This window comes from Misgurnus anguillicaudatus, chromosome 9, assembly GCF_027580225.2.
Source record: "Misgurnus anguillicaudatus chromosome 9, ASM2758022v2, whole genome shotgun sequence".
NCBI classification, from domain to species: Eukaryota; Metazoa; Chordata; class Actinopteri; order Cypriniformes; family Cobitidae; genus Misgurnus; species Misgurnus anguillicaudatus.
Genome location: NC_073345.2, coordinates 32,810,724 through 32,830,451, shown reverse-complemented (window position 1 = coordinate 32,830,451; position 19,728 = coordinate 32,810,724). Strand labels below are relative to the sequence as shown.

The following is a 19,728-nucleotide window of genomic DNA, read 5'->3' as shown; positions in this document are numbered from 1 at the left end:
GCAGCATACAACGCATGTCAAAGAAAACACACCATAAGCACACAGCGCAACATATGTGACCCTGGACCACAAAAAAATGATTTTCAAGAAAAAATGTTCTTTGTATTTTTGTCTTGTTTTCACTAAAAATATCTAAAAATTCTTAAATTAAGATGCTTTTTCTTGATGAGCAAAACGACCCAAGAAAATAAGTCTAGTTTTTAGACCAAAAATACCAAATATATATTTTGTGCATAAAACAAGCAAAAAAATCTGACAATGGGGTAAGCAAAAAATCTTAAACACTAAATAATAAAAAAAAATGCTTATTAGTATTATAAATGCAATTAGTATTTGTGTCTTGTTTTCAGTAAAAATATCTAAAAATTCCTAAATTAAGATGCCTTTTCTTGATGAGTAAAAATCTAGTTTTTAGACCAAAAATATCAAATTAAAGTGATTTTGTGCATAAAACAAGCAAAAAAATCTGCCAATGGGGTAAGCAAAAAATTCTTAAACACTAAATTCAAGAAAACAAAATGCTTACCCCATTAGCAGATTTTTTGCTTGTTTTATGCACAAAATCACTTTAATTTGATATTTTTGGTCTTAAAACTAGATTTTTGCTCATCAAGAAAAAGCATCTTGATTAAGGATTTTTTTAAATATTATTACTGAAAACAAGACAAAAATACTAATAATTTTTTTTTTTTGAAAATCTGACTTCTTACTTAGTATTTTTGTCTTGTTTTCAGTAGAAATATCTAACAATTCTTAAATCAAGATGTATTTTCTTGATGAGCAAAATGACGTAAAAATGTCCAGTTTTTAGACAAAAACTATACAATTTAAGTGAATTTGTGCTTAAAACAAGCAAAAATATCTGCCAATGGGGTGAGAAAGTTTTGCTTAAATTAAGTGTTTAAGAAAAAAGAAATCTTATTTTTAGATTTTTACCTCACCCCATTGGCAGATATTTTTGCTTGTTTTAATCAAAAATTCACTTAAATTGTATATTTTTTGTCTAAAAACTAAACTTATTTTCTTAGGTCATTTTGCTCATCAAGAAAAAGCATCTTAATATAAGAATTTTTAGATATTTCTACTGAAAACACGAAAAAAATATTAAGAATTTTTTTTCTTGAAATCATTTTTTTGCAGTGTATCCCTTTAAAACAAGCAAAAAATATGCCATGCAATAATAAAATTTTCTTGAAATAAGTTAAAATTTTTCATGAACACTTAAATCAAGAGCATTTTTCTTATTCCAAAGTCATTTTTGTAGTGTAAGTCGCACAGGTATTGTTTGATTTTTCAGAAAATTTTAACCAAATGCTTTCAAAAAGTGGTGGGGACAAAATCAGCCATTTCAAAAAGTGGTGCGGACATGTCCCCAGTGTAAATGACACCTATGTCTGCTCCTGGCCTTTAACACAACCACTGGGTCAGCATCCCGTTACCTTCACTCACTCGCTTATACAGACTTATGTACCCTCTAGATCCTTGCGCTTTAACAATGACCGACAGCTTGTGGTGCCATCTCAAAAAGGGGAAAAAAACACTATTGCATACCTTCTCTGGATCTGCTCCACATCTGTGGAATGATCTGCCGGATGCAACAAGATTCTGCTTTTGTAGCCATCTTTAAGATTCGGCTAAAACCCATCTATTCCGTCAACACCTCACTTATAATTCAGAGTCTAACATCTTTTTCTATTTTTCTATATTTATATTTTCTGTTCTAAAACAATCACCTGGCTATGTTTACTGTTAGACTTTGGTATAAATATTTTGGATTTCCTCTGCAAAATGACAAGACTATGAAGCCTAATAGAAAATGTGTGATTTTCTACACTGTAAAAAGTAAAAGTTAAATCTACTTAAAAATACCTGCAATTGGTAACATCCCCCAAAATGAATTTTGATCGACTTTAAGTGAAACATTTAAGATGAAAAAACTTAAAAGCACATTTTTCACTTAAAGTGGGAAAATGACAGTTTAGTGATAAATTACTGCAGTGAACACAACACAATCAAAAGCATGACTTAATTTGGTTTGATAAAGAATTGTTAATAAAAAAAAGTTCAGTCAGGACCACTTAAGAATACCAAATTATATAATATATTATATATTATAACAAATATCTGAATTTGGCCAAAGGCTGAGGAATCAAGGGGCTTGGTTGTCATACTGCACCTTTAAGATGCATCCTTTGCATGTATCCCCCAGCCTCGCATAACCAACATTTTAGTATGCTACAAATACAATAATTAAAAAGGGGTGCAATGGTTGTGAAAACTGAGATATTGGAGGTGAAGGGGAGGTGGTGGGTGAAATTGTCTGTGCGACAGAGTAGCTACAGAGCGTCTAATTTACTGCTTAAATACTGTTGATTAAAGCAGGTGAGAGTGATTACGCAGCTGAGCGTCAGCTGGTGTAGTTAGCGATCAGTGTTCTGCCTGAACTACGCTTGAATTCCATTTAGTCACTCAAGCTATATTTCAGTCAGGACCACTTAAGAATACCAAATTATATAATATATTATATATTATAACAAATATCTGAATTTGGCCAAAGGCTGAGGAATCAAGGGGCTTGGTTGTCATACTGCACCTTTAAGATGCATCCTTTGCATGTATCCCCCAAACACAACAACGTAGTTGAGTGCATAACTTATAGAGACTGCTTGTCTCGGAGTACGCGGCTCCTGGCATGTTGGGTAGCATACCTCAAAAGGGAACGCGGTTCCCTGATATTCATCAGATTTGGAACAGGCAGGTTCAGAGGAGAGAAATAAAATGAAGGACAGCTGAGGCTGACATTAGTTAATCATTAATTAACGGACCCCCAACACAAGATAACGCGTGCAAGATGTTTCTTACATCTTGGCATTGTTGGAGACTTTTAACGTGACATTCACTCTTCTCAATGAGCAGCTACCGCTGCTTCTGTGGCTCCACCCCCGACCCAAAGCATTCACAGGCGGTCTAGTCCTTGCGCAGCAGAGCAGAGTCTCTCTCCCAGTTGCAATCAGGGCAGGAGAAGTGGCTTATCTATCCGCGTCCAGACGGCATAATCGTGCAATGCGGGAAGCCGGAGCAGGCGGATCCCGCGATGGCTTACATTAATGGCGAGATATAAATATAAAATGGTCTTTGAATAAAATGAATCACTGTACATAAAATAAATGTACTTGAGGGAGCTGAGCAGCAGCGCATTTAGAACAGACAAACTGTACGAAGCTGACGCGTTAATGGGCTATTTACCTACAAAGCAACGTTTCCCATCATTTATCAGTGTATGTTTGAAACTGGACTGTTTGGCCATATAAACATGAACATACACACATTTCGTTTTATGAGAACATAAGCAGATAAACAAACGAGAAAACATTTCCAAGCATTCATGTGTCTTAAAATAACATTTTTGACAGTTCAGAGAGAAAGAGAAACGTGAAATAATGTAGTAAGCCAGTGTAGTAAAAATGCAAATGTGACGTGATGACGTCACTGTTATGCAAATGACGCAATGAAGTAATCTAGCGACATTTAGCGACTTCCAAGCAAGCTTTAGCTACTTTAAATTGAAAATAGTTGGCAACACTGGTTTCTTATGCTTTACATGCTTGTTGAAGATGCGTAGAGCGACTGCCTTCGGGACGTTAAATCAAGTATAAGACACGAAATGCTGTAAAACTATAACTGTCGAATTTTGAGGCAATCAATTAAAACAACATATATACACTGACACTGCAAGGTGACCTGAACGATTTTATATCGAAATGAATTGGAACGAATGACGGACATACTCCTTGCTTGTAGTCACATATTGGTCTAACGTTACTGACCTACTGCTGTAAATACGTAAATGTAAATATGGTAAAACTGCTAAATATTGCATGAAATGCTGTTAATAGAACATCCTGCTATACTGTTGATAAGAAAGTTATTGTTTACAGTGACATAGCGATTTTAGACTATTTGAGCGACAAAGATACTAAAGTGAACTTTTCCAGTGCGCATACGTGCACAAACTCAAAGCTCACGCACTGAAAGCGCGTTCAAAGATCACGGAAACATAAGTTCTTTGGGCTTGACAGGAGATATACGCACAAATTATCTTAATACCTGTACGGAATGGATGTCTTCCGGCACTTCCACAGAGAGTATTGCAACATCTTCCGAATCCGAGCAAGCCATGGTAACGCCGGAAAGGGTAAGGAATAAAATTATATCAATCGCATGAGTACTGCTCAGTCTACAATCTGCTATGCAAATGTCTGTGCGACAGACTCTGTAAAATTGTCTGTGCGACAGACTCGGTGAAATTGTCTGTGCGACAGAGTAGCTACAGAGCGTCTGATTGACTGCTTAAATACTGTTGATTAAAGCAGGTGAGAGTGATTACGCAGCTGAGCGTCAGCTGGTGTAGTTAGCGATCAGTGTTCTGCCTGAACTACGCTTGAATTCCATTTAGTCACTCAAGCTATATTTCAGTCAGGACCACTTAAGAATACCAAATTATATAATATATTATATATTATAACAAATATCTGAATTTGGCCAAAGGCTGAGGAATCAAGGGGCTTGGTTGTCATACTGCACCTTTAAGATGCATCCTTTGCATGTATCCCCCAAACACAACAACGTAGTTGAGTGCATAACTTATAGAGACTGCTTGTCTCGGAGTACGCGGCTCCTGGCATGTTGGGTAGCATACCTCAAAAGGGAACGCGGTTCCCTGATATTCATCAGATTTGGAACAGGCAGGTTCAGAGGAGAGAAATAAAATGAAGGACAGCTGAGGCTGACATTAGTTAATCATTAATTAACGGACCCCCAACACAAGATAACGCGTGCAAGATGTTTCTTACATCTTGGCATTGTTGGAGACTTTTAACGTGACATTCACTCTTCTCAATGAGCAGCTACCGCTGCTTCTGTGGCTCCACCCCCGACCCAAAGCATTCACAGGCGGTCTAGTCCTTGCGCAGCAGAGCAGAGTCTCTCTCCCAGTTGCAATCAGGGCAGGAGAAGTGGCTTATCTATCCGCGTCCAGACGGCATAATCGTGCAATGCGGGAAGCCGGAGCAGGCGGATCCCGCGATGGCTTACATTAATGGCGAGATATAAATATAAAATGGTCTTTGAATAAAATGAATCACTGTACATAAAATAAATGTACTTGAGGGAGCTGAGCAGCAGCGCATTTAGAACAGACAAACTGTACGAAGCTGACGCGTTAATGGGCTATTTACCTACAAAGCAACGTTTCCCATCATTTATCAGTGTATGTTTGAAACTGGACTGTTTGGCCATATAAACATGAACATACACACATTTCGTTTTATGAGAACATAAGCAGATAAACAAACGAGAAAACATTTCCAAGCATTCATGTGTCTTAAACTAACATTTTTGACAGTTCAGAGAGAAAGAGAAACGTGAAATAATGTAGTAAGCCAGTGTAGTAAAAATGCAAATGTGACGTGATGACGTCACTGTTATGCAAATGACGCAATGACGTAATCTAGCGACATTTAGCGACTTCCAAGCAAGCTTTAGCTACTTTCCATTGAAAATAGTTGGCAACACTGGTTTCTTATGCTTTACATGCTTGTTGAAGATGCGTAGAGCGACTGCCTTCGGGACGTTAAATCAAGTATAAGACACGAAATGCTGTAAAACTATAACTGTCGAATTTTGAGGCAATCAATTAAAACAACATATATACACTGACACTGCAAGGTGACCTGAACGATTTTATATCGAAATGAATTGGAACGAATGACGGACATACTCCTTGCTTGTAGTCACATATTGGTCTAACGTTACTGACCTACTGCTGTAAATACGTAAATGTAAATATGGTAAAACTGCTAAATATTGCATGAAATGCTGTTAATAGAACATCCTGCTATACTGTTGATAAGAAAGTTATTGTTTACAGTGACATAGCGATTTTAGACTATTTGAGCGACAAAGATACTAAAGTGAACTTTTCCAGTGCGCATACGTGCACAAACTCAAAGCTCACGCACTGAAAGCGCGTTCAAGATCACGGAAACATAAGTTCTTTGGGCTTGACAGGAGATATACGCACAAATTATCTTAATACCTGTACGGAATGGATGTCTTCCGGCACTTCCACAGAGAGTATTGCAACATCTTCCGAATCCGAGCAAGCCATGGTAACGCCGGAAAGGGTAAGGAATAAAATTATATCAATCGCATGAGTACTGCTCAGTCTACAATCTGCTATGCAAATGTCTGTGCGACAGACTCTGTAAAATTGTCTGTGCGACAGACTCGGTGAAATTGTCTGTGCGACAGAGTAGCTACAGAGCGTCTGATTGACTGCTTAAATACTGTTGATTAAAGCAGGTGAGAGTGATTACGCAGCTGAGCGTCAGCTGGTGTAGTTAGCGATCAGTGTTCTGCCTGAACTACGCTTGAATTCCATTTAGTCACTCAAGCTATATATGTAAAAACGTAAAATAACATAAATAAGTGACAGTGATTTTGCTGGATGAAAATGTTATGATGCTGGGACATGAAGCCTACTGCATGAAGTCTTTTGTTTGGATCCATGTTGTCCATGTCTGCACATTTTCTATGTTTCTCTTATCCAACACAACTGAGTCTGATCATCAGCTCATTAGATGAGATCTTTATGAACTGAGTTAATAAGTGTGTCAGGTAAGAGAGACATACAAAATGTGCAAAGCAGTGGGTGTAAAATGACAACTGTGTTAAAAAAAGTCTGTGCATTAAACCCTCCCCTTTCTGAACAGTAATAAAAGACGACTGAAACGTAGCTTGATCATTCCTCCTACAAGCAAAGATGTATCAGCACATCTCCATTCTACTTCTGTTCATTTTCATCACTGGAGGTAGGAAAAAACTCAGCATATATTAATTTGTATTATTATTTGATCGACATTAAGAGTCTTTTGAATATCTTTCCCTCTCTCTTGTTTTTACTCAAGCACACTCACTCAAATGTTATGAGTGCAAGGGTCTGGGATCTTGTAAGGGAAAAGAGAAGATATGTGCTGATGGAGAATCCAAATGTTCAACACAGAAAACCGGTGTAGGTAAGTCCAGTTTAATGTAGTGGAAATTTACTGTCAAATCGTACAATTAAAGTAGGATTAGAGTGGAAATGATCAAATGTGAATTGGCTTGTAAACATTTACATTTAGGCAGATGTTTTTATCGCAGAGACTTACAGTGCATTATAAGCTATACATTTTATCATTACGTGTGTTACCCAAGATCAAACCAACAGCTTTTGCACTGCTAACACAATGCTCTACCAATTGGGCTACAGTAAGATTGGCATACTGAAATTGTTTTCTTTATTTTAGTATATACTGTCTAAAAGCTTGCTTTGTTGTGTAGGTTCAGCTAAGATATACACAACTAAATCATGTGTAAAGACTTGTGAAGGCAAAAATGCCACCTTTGAGACAACCAAGTGCTGTGATACCGACCTTTGCAACGGCACAGGTATTTACCTTGACTTTTTAATCTGCTAATTTATATTTAATGTACAGTATTACTGATGCTTTTCTACAAAACACAGCTATGTTGGGACATATGTTTGCATAAACCTTGCAGAATCTGCAAAATGTAATTTTAAAAACAATCATTCAAAATGAAAATTTGTTTTAATTAAGTAGGGGTGAACGGGGCACAAACTAACACGGGAGTAATTATAACACGGCCACTTTATACAAGGTCCAGCAATCTGTGGCCTTTTTCTCTTACTGTCAGATGATCTCCTGTGAATCTGTGAAAAGTTTTGATGTGTTTTTGTTGAAAAAAAAGTGTATGGAGGCATAGAAGTACATTTCTTTATCTTATGTTTTTTTTTCGATTTCTGAGTTGGGAGTGTAAGTCACCAAATTAAACTTTATATTATTTTAATTATAGAGCTCAACATAAAGGACTGCCCGGTGGCCCGGGGCAAGCATGAGAGACGTTCGGGCCAGTAAAAAGTATTGTCACTTGCCCGATCGAGCCAGTGCATCAGCCTCAGTCACTAAAATATATTTTCATCAATGTATATTATTTAACATCTTGAAAGCAAACATTTACTTATGTAAAACACAACAAAAGAAACAATGCAATATTTTGCACAGTTTGCTGTCAGTTTACAGATAAAGCAGAAAAGTTGGGATCCTTTTTTCATTGGAACATGTCTGTTGTAAACAATTATATCTGACTTTTGAATTATTATTTTTAAAAATGTGACAGACACTGAATTTTTTTTATTGGGGCCATTGAAAATTTTGGCAGGGCGTGTGAAAACCTGAACCACTTGCCCGACCGGGCCAGTATAAAAAACTATTTGCATTGAGCACTGATCATATGTATACATTGCTGCATAATAAACAGATGGTTAGATGAAGGATCATGGATGAATAAATGTGTGGATATTGATCTATTATAGGCAGATATATAAACAATATCTACCTTTAGTATAAAGACAGAATTTTATTGAATTATTTATATTTAAAAAAATTCTAGCATGCGTTTTAACAAATTCTCTGTTATAATGAACCCCACCTATGGAGTAAGTTGTAACATTTGCACTCCTGTCACTTTTGGTGTAATTGTACGATAACGGTAGGTCCCACAAACAAACTAGATTTATGTGTTGATTGTGTAAAAAATTATTAATCTAAATTAAATATGTTTTGAATGATAGTGCCAAAGTCAAAAAGCGTAGATTGCGCCCGCTCTCCACTACTGTCCTTAGAAAGCTATGATATTTATGATAGATTATATGCTATTTATTTAATAACAGAAGAAAAAAAACAGTTAATTTAGAGGACATTTTATATATTCATTTCCATGTTTTGTATTTAATCATTAAATCAAATTAAAACCTACACTGTAAAAAAAAATTTGCTGCCTTAAATTTTTAAGTTTAATCAACTCAGATTTACAAGTAATTTCAACACTGAAGAAATTATTCATTCAATTTACTAAATTTTTTAAGGTAAGTGGTTGCAATCAATTTATTTAAGAAGAAGAAAATAGTAAAATAAAACAAAATTGAAAACTTTTAATTTCTTTAAGCTACATTTAAACAATTGCAACCACTTACCTTTAAAAATTGAGTAAATTGAATGAATAATCTTTCTTCAGTGAACCTACTATTATTCATCTTGACTAGAGATGAGTTTCTACAACTTATAAATGAATTTGACTTATTTTAACTATATTTTATGCTATAACAACAAAACATTTTAAGGCAGCAAAATATTTTTTATAGTGTAATCATTTGACTCTATATATTAAATGCATATTTTTATTTGTATTTACAGTACGTACCACTCTGTAAAAAAATGCAGCATGAAGTTAAAACAACTTGGTTTTGCAAAACCTCCTATAAGTTTTGACCTACATGTGATGATGTTATGTTGACATAACTTATAAAAATAAATTGAAATTTATTAACTTAATTTGTTAAGTTAAAGTAATGTAAAAAAACAATATATGTTGATTTAACAAAAATGCTAATTTTTTTACAGTGCAAGACGGCAAATTGCCTTCTCTGTGCTGTTCTGGTCATGTTGATGTTAGTTTTGTGTTAATAAAACATTTTGTGTCTTGATCAGGTGGACTCTATAAGGGCGGATTCCTCCTCCTCCTGTCTCCGCTCTTCATCCTCACCCTGTTTCACTGAAATCACTGAACTTCAGTGTAACACAATTTACAAAATTGTTTACTACTATATAATGCTTGTTAAACAGTTTTGAGCTTAGAAACAACATAATTCACAATTGCTTACATTCAACACTTTGTCAATGGCTTACAATACATTTGAGCTTTATAACTGCAACAACAAAATATTTTTTATTAAAGATAATGCTTTCTATGTGTTAGCCAATATGTGATGTGTGTAAAGTTTAGCGGCATCTAGTGGTGAGATTGCGAATTGCAACCAACAGCTCACCCCTCAATTGTTTTTAAAACGCATATGGTAGCCGCCACAGGACAAACATGTCATCGTCTGAGGCAATGTAGGGACAAAACACGCTCCGTAGAGCAGTTTGTCCATTTAGGGCTACTGTAGAAACATGACGGCGACTTTCATGTAATGGGACCTGTGGTGTATGTAGATAAAAATGTCTCATTCTTAAAAACAATACAGTTCATTTTGTAAGGTCTTTATACACCACTGATAATATCTTTGATTGCATGTCTCCCAAGAGATCCTCCTAAAATTTACACAATGCACCTTTAATTTTATTGTATTTTCATTGGTGTTGATTTGCTAGCAAAATATATTCTGGAAACAGAAAAAAAAGGAAATAAAACCACAACAAATCTACACTTGTATTTTTGTTCATGAAGCCTTTATAAAACAGAAATAATCAGAATAAAATATTTGTCAAAATGTAATAATTATATTTTAATAAAAATACAGAAGTACAGAAGAGAAAGACACCAATCCCTCACATCAAACTTATACTGCAACCTCATCAAAAGTTTGTTTTTGTACTGCATACCACATTTGTATTGCCCACAGCCATTTAACAGCCACTTTGTTTACCACTTCCACTTTGTGTGGTCAGTGGCGTTATGCACCATTTTTTTTTAAGTTGGCACAGTGTGCACGGCTCACAGAAATGTGTGCATAGACATGTGAAATGTGTGTATAGACATTAAAACAAATATTATAGATTTCCATAGTACTCCCACTTATAACAAACTGAGCCCCCCCACCCTCATGTAAAAACCACCAAAATAAATGTGTGGACTAACTTTCATATCAAACACTTATATCAAATTAATTCAATCAGAATAATGACATATTGTCATCATATTTACATCTGAAATTAAATTTTTTGTTTATTAACGTTCTGATTAATGAGTTGTATAATTATGCCATTAATTTATTTGCACAACAATTGCCTCATGCTATAAAATTAATGTCATTTTAAATCCATAAAGTATATAAACAATAAATTACATAAGAAACAGTCATGTGATTCATTTTAATGTTCAATAATGATTTTAAATCATATGTTAATACAAAATTATTAGAGGAATACTTTTTTCAAATATATTACCTCATATGTGAGCATGTGATTCTGCACTCCGTGAACTTTAGTGTACTCTGGCGTTGTATCAAGATGAATCTAGAAATCTACTAATATAACGTCGAGACCATAGACATTATATATCAAGACGCCTCATAAAGTCAATCAGAGTCGATGGAGCGTGAGCAACTAGTATTGATATCAGAACGCATGAGATTGAACAATAATTTTTGTTATTTTATCATTTATAACATTATGTCATTGTAACTAACGTTACTTGCGTGTGAAAATCCGGTAAAAATTTGGGGAGTTATGATTATTGTTGTTAGGGAAATTAATGCAGGTGGTGATCTTTGAGACCCATTCAAAATGTCAATCATAGATACATACACTAAATGTCGCTGTGGCTACTGCAGTTCATTGAAATGAATGCGTCAAGTAGAGCCGCCATCTTAAAAACGGGGGAGCCCCCCCCCCCCCTCTTTAATGCATCAGCGTAGGCAAAGGTGTAACAGAAATAAAATCATCATGAATTCGATTTTCTAGGTTTTTTTGGGAGGTTCCTTCCAACGGTCAGACATGTAGCATTGAGTCCAAAGAAATGTAAAGTTTTTATACCAAGAAAATCTACTTTTTTTAAATATAATGCATAGTGCTAGTAGGCCCCATAGTAGGCCATCCATACACAGCACAAAAGTCCGGCATCGTCCATGAATTCAAAGTACAGGCCGAGATAGAGACAAAGCGCAGTTATGCAAATTTGAAAACCACGCCCACCGGGGGGGAAAACAATCCAACCGTCTCCATTAATTTTATATTGCCAGAGGCTGCCTACTTGTCATTTCTGGCTTATAACAAAAAACAGAATAATGCCTAAAAGCTGCAATGTGACAATATGTACAGCTAACAAGCCAAAGAACCCAGAAATACGTTTTTATAAGCTGTCGAGCCTTAAAACCCAGCCTTTAAGGAGAATAAAGTGGATCGCCGACTATGTTTCCCCCTAGTGGATGCAGTTCTACTAATAGTAGTACTATGAAAAGTTGCCTGTTTTCAATTTTGTGTCTTTAAATGCTTGTTTTTTGGGGTCGACAGCTTATAAAAACCGCCACAGGACAAACATGTCATTGTCTGAGGCAATATAGGGACAAAAAAAACGCTCTGTAGAGCAGTTTGTCCATTTAGGGCTACTGTAGAAACATGACGGTGACTTTCATGTAATGGGACCTGCGGTGTATGTAGATAAAAACGGCTCATTCTTAGTTATCTATGAATGTCAATAGGCAGCATCAGTCTATGAGGCATCTACATATACTCTCTATGGTCGAGACTGTCGCATTTTAAACCAAACTGTACATTTTCTACACAGCGGAGGTTAACTACACATTGTCGTACTGGGGTTTGGAAATGTGAGCGTTTTTGTATGCCTCTGTATGTGGACGTACATAGCTGTTGACAATATTGATTGTAAATCACTGAGTCACATATGCATGCTCTTTATGCCTAAAACACACATGCTGCATACATTCAAATATATTTGATATATAAAAAATTTATGGTAACACTTTATTTTACGGTGTCTTTGTTACTCATGTTACATGTAATTATTATAGTAATAACAGTTAATTATCCATAATTACATGCAACTAACCCTAAACCAAACCCTATTCCTAACCCCAACCCTACAGTAAGTACATGTTGTTGATGATTATTACTTGGTACTTAAATATATAATTACAATGTAACAGTGACGCCTTAAAATAAAGTGTAACCCAATTTATTTGTTTATCTAAAAATGATCATTCTACATTGAATTCATGCTTTTCTGTTGTGTTGTGCTTTGCTGTGCCTTCTTTAATTTGGTTGTGTTGCCAATGCATTAACAATAAAGATTTTCTTTTGTCCCCAGCCAAGGATGTAGTTTGTACATGACCTGTATGTATAGTTTCAGTAGTCCAAGCTGCTGACCAAACATTTAACTCATTGACTTCCATTGTATGGACAAAAAACCACTCAGACATTTATCAAAATATCTGCTTTTGAGTTCTACTAAAGAAAGTCATACAGGTTTGGAATGACATGATGAGTGAGTAAATCATATAGACCCTTTGCAAACACGTGACCTAGACCACGTGACGACGCCATGCTGGACGGCAAAATCACTGACGCACTAGGTTGATTAGTAATAGACGAGCGGGATTTTTGATTAGTTTTAAACAGTTTAAATATATATTACACTAAAATACATGGCTTCTTATATTAAGGAAGTTGTTGTGCCGTTATCGGTCGAGGTAGGGCATTTGGTAGGTCCTCACAAAAAGTGCTATTTAGAGAAGTTAGAGATAGCGGGACTGGATACCGACCCTTACCTTCGTCCTCCTTCAATTTTCACGGACCTTATTAAATCGCAGAGTCTGCCCGACTTCAGCCCGCATGATTTGTACCACTATGTGGTAAACGGGATATCCCCATACACTGGTGAATCATATTTTAGAAATGAAATTGAAATTAAAGCTTTTACTGAGTTTAAATGCCTGAGATTAGAGTCTTTACTATTATTTTATACACTTCTATTATGCTTTTCTTCTGATAAAAGTGCCAAAAAGTTCTTAAAATCTAATGAATAGGCTACTGGTCTCTGTAAAATGTATAAATGCAGATAACAGCAGCTTTGATTCAGTTTATCCACTGAGAAAGAGAAGCGTAAAGTGATGATTTGTGATTGGTGACGGACTGTCACAATCAAATAAACCAAATGAGTAGTTTATATTAAACTAAAGCAACAGATAATGTGTATGTCAAGACCATACTTATATTTCGTATATATTATTGTTTATAGATGTCAAATATCAATTGACTTTTTTCTCTTTTATTAAAACCTGTCACCGCAAACATCACGCAGGCTTGTACTGCTTGCAAACATGCACACGCGAGGGATAGTTGATTAAAATTGCTGTTTTCTGAGGGTATCTGTGTGCGTGGAATCCGGGCAGGTCTCTGTTTTTTATCCAGACCTTGACGCTTTGTGTGTTCGACTGGTGCGGAGCTGACTGATCGGCGTATGACATCAAAGTAACGCGAGAGCAAAGGTAAAGGCGGACCCTTTGTAACATTTCGACTCGCTCTCGCGGTACTCTGATGTCCTCGCTGCCGAACTTCCTGCGCAGCGCCACATAAAGTGAAATGCTCTTTGACTCTTTGCAGCAAAGGACCAGCAACATGAGAAGTGGTGGCACGCAAAAGACAGTGAAGGTACGCTAAAATATTAGTTTTAAGTGTCAGTACTGCGAGCACTGGTTTAGCTACTTACATCGTGAAAATGGATGTGTGGCGTGAGAATGGGGTCAATTGCGTGGGTCTTACGGTGAATGCGTGAGGGTTGGCAGCTATGAGGTGTCACTGCAGCATTAAACAATAACATGTAAAAATAATGTATTTATGCCACTTTTCTGTAATGGTAGGTGCATCATAGCAACACGAAATAACCATTTTATGACCCTAACGAACACAAACACGTACTTGTTCGGCTTGCCGTCCGTCTACAACATAACACTTCCGCCGTCCGTCATGGCGTCCATAATTCGCGCGAGTAGAGCGTGACGTCACGTGCAAGGGGTCTATAATTAAATCTTTGTATGAATGATTCATGCAAAACTGTATGTGACATCATTTACCAGTAGGTGGCAGCAGATTCTTTTATACAGTTGAGTATGAGGTCTTTTGAATTTGCTGACAATAGGATACTACGACTCCTGATATGCATTCATGAATATGGCTTTCAGAATAAATTATTTCTAAAAACTAAGTCAGCTGCATTTCACTCTATAAAGAAACAAAAAACTTAAACTTCCGGCAGACTTCCACAAAGTATCAATAACAAAGTCCTTTTAGAGTAAATTATTTCTGATAACAAGCAAAATAAATAACCAGTAAATTACCTTTTTTTTTTTAAAAAAATTAATACTCAAATCATGGCTAATCAACCATTACAGTGTGCTAATGTTACTGTCTAAAATTAATGTGTACAATGTTAGCTAGAAGTCCTTGAATTTTAAGGATCCATGCTCACGGTCTGCCCTCATCATCGACAAGGTACAGTGTTTGTTCCAGATGTCAGTTTAGTTACAGTTTGCCAGACCGATAAACAAACACACACTGTAAAAAATTACGGAGCATTTTTGTCAAACATATATTTTTATATTACTTTAACTTATAAAAATTAGTTAAACAATTTCAACTTGATTTTATAAGTTAAGTCAACTTTTTTAAGCCACAACTTAAAATATAGGTTGAACTGACTTGCAAAAAACTTTCAAAAGTTGTTTTAATTTCATGCTGCTTTTGTGGTGAAGTTAACTTCAGGCCAGACGCGTAACCAGGCATGTGTCTGATGAAATCGTCTATACAGACCCAAATATTTTTGTGCTGGTATATTTTAACCTTAAGTGAGTTCCTCAGATTGACGATGACACCAAGCTGTAATGCTTTTGTGTTTTGACCAAAAAGTCAATTTTAAATGAGTTTAGTAATCATAATAAATTTAAGAAAAGTAGATGCAGTGCCGTAGTGAGAGGACTATGAGGGGCATAGGGGAGTAACATTGTTTTACAAAAAAAAAAGAATATTAAAGGACAAATATATTAAAATAATATTAAATTTACTTGATTATTTGTTTTCCCAGTAACAGATAAGTCAGTATAAGATAAAACCAGATAGTACCTTTTCTGACCAGCAGCTGGCCCTGTTGTCAACAAGCAAATTGTCACTGAACATCATTCACAAAAAGAGCTAATGAGGCAGGGCACCAGACTAACTTTTACACTGGTTACACTGGTGCTACCAACTTTCTTAGTTGGTCACATCAGCACATGATTTGGTCAAATCATTTATTTTTACAACAACATGGAATTAATCAATGAATGCTGATGAATAGTTGTACATAAACCAGTTTTGAACTGATGTAAAACACTGACGGTAATACAAGACCTGTTGGCAAAATGTTTACATTTTTAACTGTGACTCTGAATGCTGCTCATAATCCTTGCAGAGCACCATTTATTAAAGCAACACTATGTAGTTTTTTTACCTTTAAATAATGTCTCTAAAATTATTTCAGTGATAGAACAACTTTTAACTGGACAAATTGTACTGTTGCTGCAACCTGAGCAGTCTCCTAGCTGCTACAAGCACACTCTGAAAGTGGTGGTGGAGGGTATAGCACACAGCCCCGCCCCTAGCACACAGCCCCGCCCCTCCCCCTGCCTGCAGAAGAGTGTCTGATACCAGGCACTGTTGCGCTTTTCAACCACATGGGGGAGCTGTAAGTCATTTTTACATGGAAACTACATAGTGTTGCTTTAAAGGAGCATTTCACCCGTAGAAACATTAATCTTTATTGAAAGTGTGTCATATTTGTAGTCGAAATGTAACATAAATTTAGAATTTGGGGCCTATTTGACCGAGAAAAGGGGTGTTTGTAGTCTCACTCCCTCAACAAAGGTACTGAACTTCCTTCTTTCAATGATGCAAAATGATGATTTTTACATCATTGAAAGAAGGAAGTACAACACTGAAATCTGTATTTCTCCTGTCTCAGCGGCAACTGAGAAAATGATGCATGACCATTCAAAAACATGACTGGGGTTCTAACTTTACAAAGCTTTATGCAAATGGGTGAAGTGTCCCTTTAACATTTAATTTCATGATACCTAATGTGTTGTTAATGTAGGATAAAGGCTGACTTCACCCTAGGCTGCAAGACACAAATGACTGAAATTTTTGTCATCCAATTTTTGTCTCAATAATATCAAAAAGTGGATGGCAAACAATTTCCATCTCCTTAACTTCAATAAGACAGAGGTACTGATTATTGAACCAAATAGCTCCAAACAAAATACAACATCTCTATAGATGGTTGCGCTTTTGTTTCATCTTCCGCAGTTGTGTGATACTGAATAGCAATCTATCTTTTGAAAGTCATTTTGTAATGTTTGTCACAACATTCTTTCATCTTAGAAATATAAAAAATGCCCCACATTGTCTGCTTCATATGCAGAGGAGCTTTTCCATGCATTATTGACCTCAAGAATTGACCATTGCAACTCATTGCTGGCGATGTCTTGCAAATCAAGGCAATAAGCTTTAGCTGGTTTAAAATGCAGCTGCAAGAGTAAAGATTAAAGAAGTACGATCAAAAGCCTGATTCTAGCAACACTACCTGTCAAATATCGCATACATTTAAAAATATTGCTCATCCTAGATTATGTTCATAGTTTGCAATGGATTACTATGTATTACAATATTTAAGAAATAAAATTTGAATAACTCAATAACTTCAAAGAGTCCATCCTAAACTATATTTTAAAACTGCCATGCTTTTGAAATTCTTTGCTTTTCTGTGTTTTCTTTGTTTCTGTTTTAGTGAAACCAGCAATTGATTTTGTGTTTAAATAACAACACTGCACGGACATATAGATTAAAACAAGGCAAAAAAAATAAATAAATGAAACCAAACACATTGTAGTCACTGACTTTGCATACATAATGGAATATCAAACATCTTCATCTCGCAAGTTATTTTTTAGATTGAAGTTCTGGCTAGAAGCTACTAGTTACTTATATATTGTATATTATATATACTATATTTTATCTATAGTTAACCAAGACGATGAAATGACTGCCATTGCTTGCTGGAAAGCTGCTTTGGAACAATTAACAATTGTGAAAAGAGGCATACAAATTAAATTATATTGAATTTAAAATTGATCTGTTTGGGAAGAACGTAAAGAATAGGGCATTAAAGGTGCCATTTTTCCTGTGTTTTGGAAGCTTTGATGAGTATGAGTTCTAATTGTGTAGTGTATATAAGTGTATTGTCCGGAAATGTCATGTCAGATGGAGAAAGTTGTCCTCAGCAAATGCCAAACAAAGGGGATTTGACTCTGGCATGAAAATATCAGCGCCTGGATGGCATGGCGACAACAGCACTTAACCCAAATAAATATATAAGCAGTAATAATCACAGACAGATTTTTTTGGACTGGGAGAGCTTGTACTGTACTTGCAGTATTCCACTGTATTAAAAAGATGGATATCACTTGAGTATTTACTTAATTGCTTATGTATTTAATTAAACTTTATTTTATTTAAATGAACAAGATATGACCAAACAAAGTATACCTTAATGGGTGTTATGAACTATTTTTGCTGGAGATAAACAAGTTTCTATATTAATGAAATATGCAGATGATCGAAGCCCATCGCCATTTTCATTTAAAATTTAAAGGGGACTAAAGCGATCAAAAATCAATGTACATGTTCTGGAATAAAGTTTTTTAGGGGGGCTGGGCAGAAATTTCAAGGGGCTAAAATCAACCTAAAATGGATCTAGTGACACAGCATATGTGTGTTGTCCTAGACGTGACCCAGCGGGTTACAACCTTAACAAAATACTGTAAATGATAAGGCACATGTGGACATCAACATTGCATAATTTTTGTCACTGAACATCAGGCCAATAAGTTTTTACTACATAAGCCTGGAGAATAGTCTTTTTTATGTGTACCCTAGCGTTCATTCAGTTCATATGACTTGTCTGCGTATGGCACATGCGCATTATGACAAAATGCAATACTCCACTGTACATACTCCTATGCATATGAAATAAGGTCAGTCGCAAACAAGACCACACCTTTTAAGCGTTAATGATCCACTGCATGTTTTTCTAGTAAATCTCAACAGTTGTTATTTAATGAACAAAATGATGCTTTGCACGGGTGCTATGTATGATAATCTGATAAGGTTTTGCACTGTAAAATAATCTGTAAACCTGTTTATTTAGGACAATCTCATAGAGTATCAAATTGTAAAATCATCATTATCTAATAATACTCTTAAAGTTTAATGCTAACATACATAGTCACAGACGTGGAGCAGAAACCCACAGTAGGAATTTTAGGAAAAAAGACAAATTGACAGAAGACAAGACTTGACGCTTCAATGCTGGTAATTCAGGTTTACCCGCCGCCATACTCCTTCACACTCTGCTGAGAATGAATGCTGCTGAAATGCTTTTAATTTCCATTTCATATACAATAAAGGCATCTCTGAAGCGTGACACCATCTCATGGTGTCTGCTGTCTCTGATTATTTAGCTGTACATTTAATTGTAGTTTTTTTGTTTACAATACACTTTCACAGCTGCAAGTTTAAAGTTAATCCCTAACTGAGACATAAATCAAAGTTTAAAGTCATGAAGCAACAGGGTTAATCTGGGTTTACTGTAACATTTGAAAATATATGTTTAAATGTGATTATTTTTAAACAAAGTTTCAAGTCTGTTACAGCAGATTTATTAAATAAGAATCGTTTAATCTAGAATTAAGACTAATCCATGCTGGTGTAACCCAGTAGACAGTCTATTAAGAAAGATTTCATGTGTAAATCGTATGGTTTAGCGATACCCACACGAACACACATTTCTCATGACACACATTTGTGAAAATAATGCAATGAAAAGTCTATGGACAGTCTGTTTGACTTTTTAAACATTGAATAATTATGCTGCTGTTTAAAATACACATTGCAAATGTATTATTAAAAATATGTTTGCAAAATAAACATTATCGGTATAAAGTTTATTTCACATATACTGTGGATTACTGTCAAGACAAGTTTCTTTAATTCACAA

At 35.5% G+C, this 19,728-nt stretch overlaps 1 protein-coding gene across 4 annotated transcripts in view; it reads left to right on the top strand.

The window, feature by feature from the left end:
• Window positions 1-19,728, top strand: part of LOC129423973 (lymphocyte antigen 6D) — a 90,671-nt gene that overhangs the window by 49,521 nt on the left and 21,422 nt on the right. The window contains exons 1-4 of one of the 4 annotated variants that reach the window (XM_073871530.1): window positions 6,749-6,872; window positions 6,969-7,076; window positions 7,384-7,491; window positions 9,612-10,256. The exons of 1 other annotated variant lie outside the window; for it this stretch is intronic. In XM_073871530.1, the coding sequence (XP_073727631.1) occupies window positions 6,824-6,872; window positions 6,969-7,076; window positions 7,384-7,491; window positions 9,612-9,679 (333 nt within the window). In that variant the 5' untranslated portion in view covers window positions 6,749-6,823 and the 3' untranslated portion in view covers window positions 9,680-10,256. Of the gene's footprint in view, window positions 1-6,748; window positions 6,873-6,968; window positions 7,077-7,383; window positions 7,492-9,611; window positions 10,257-19,728 lie in introns of those variants that run through there. 2 more of the 4 variants (XM_073871527.1, XM_073871525.1) reach the window with 2 other exon arrangements.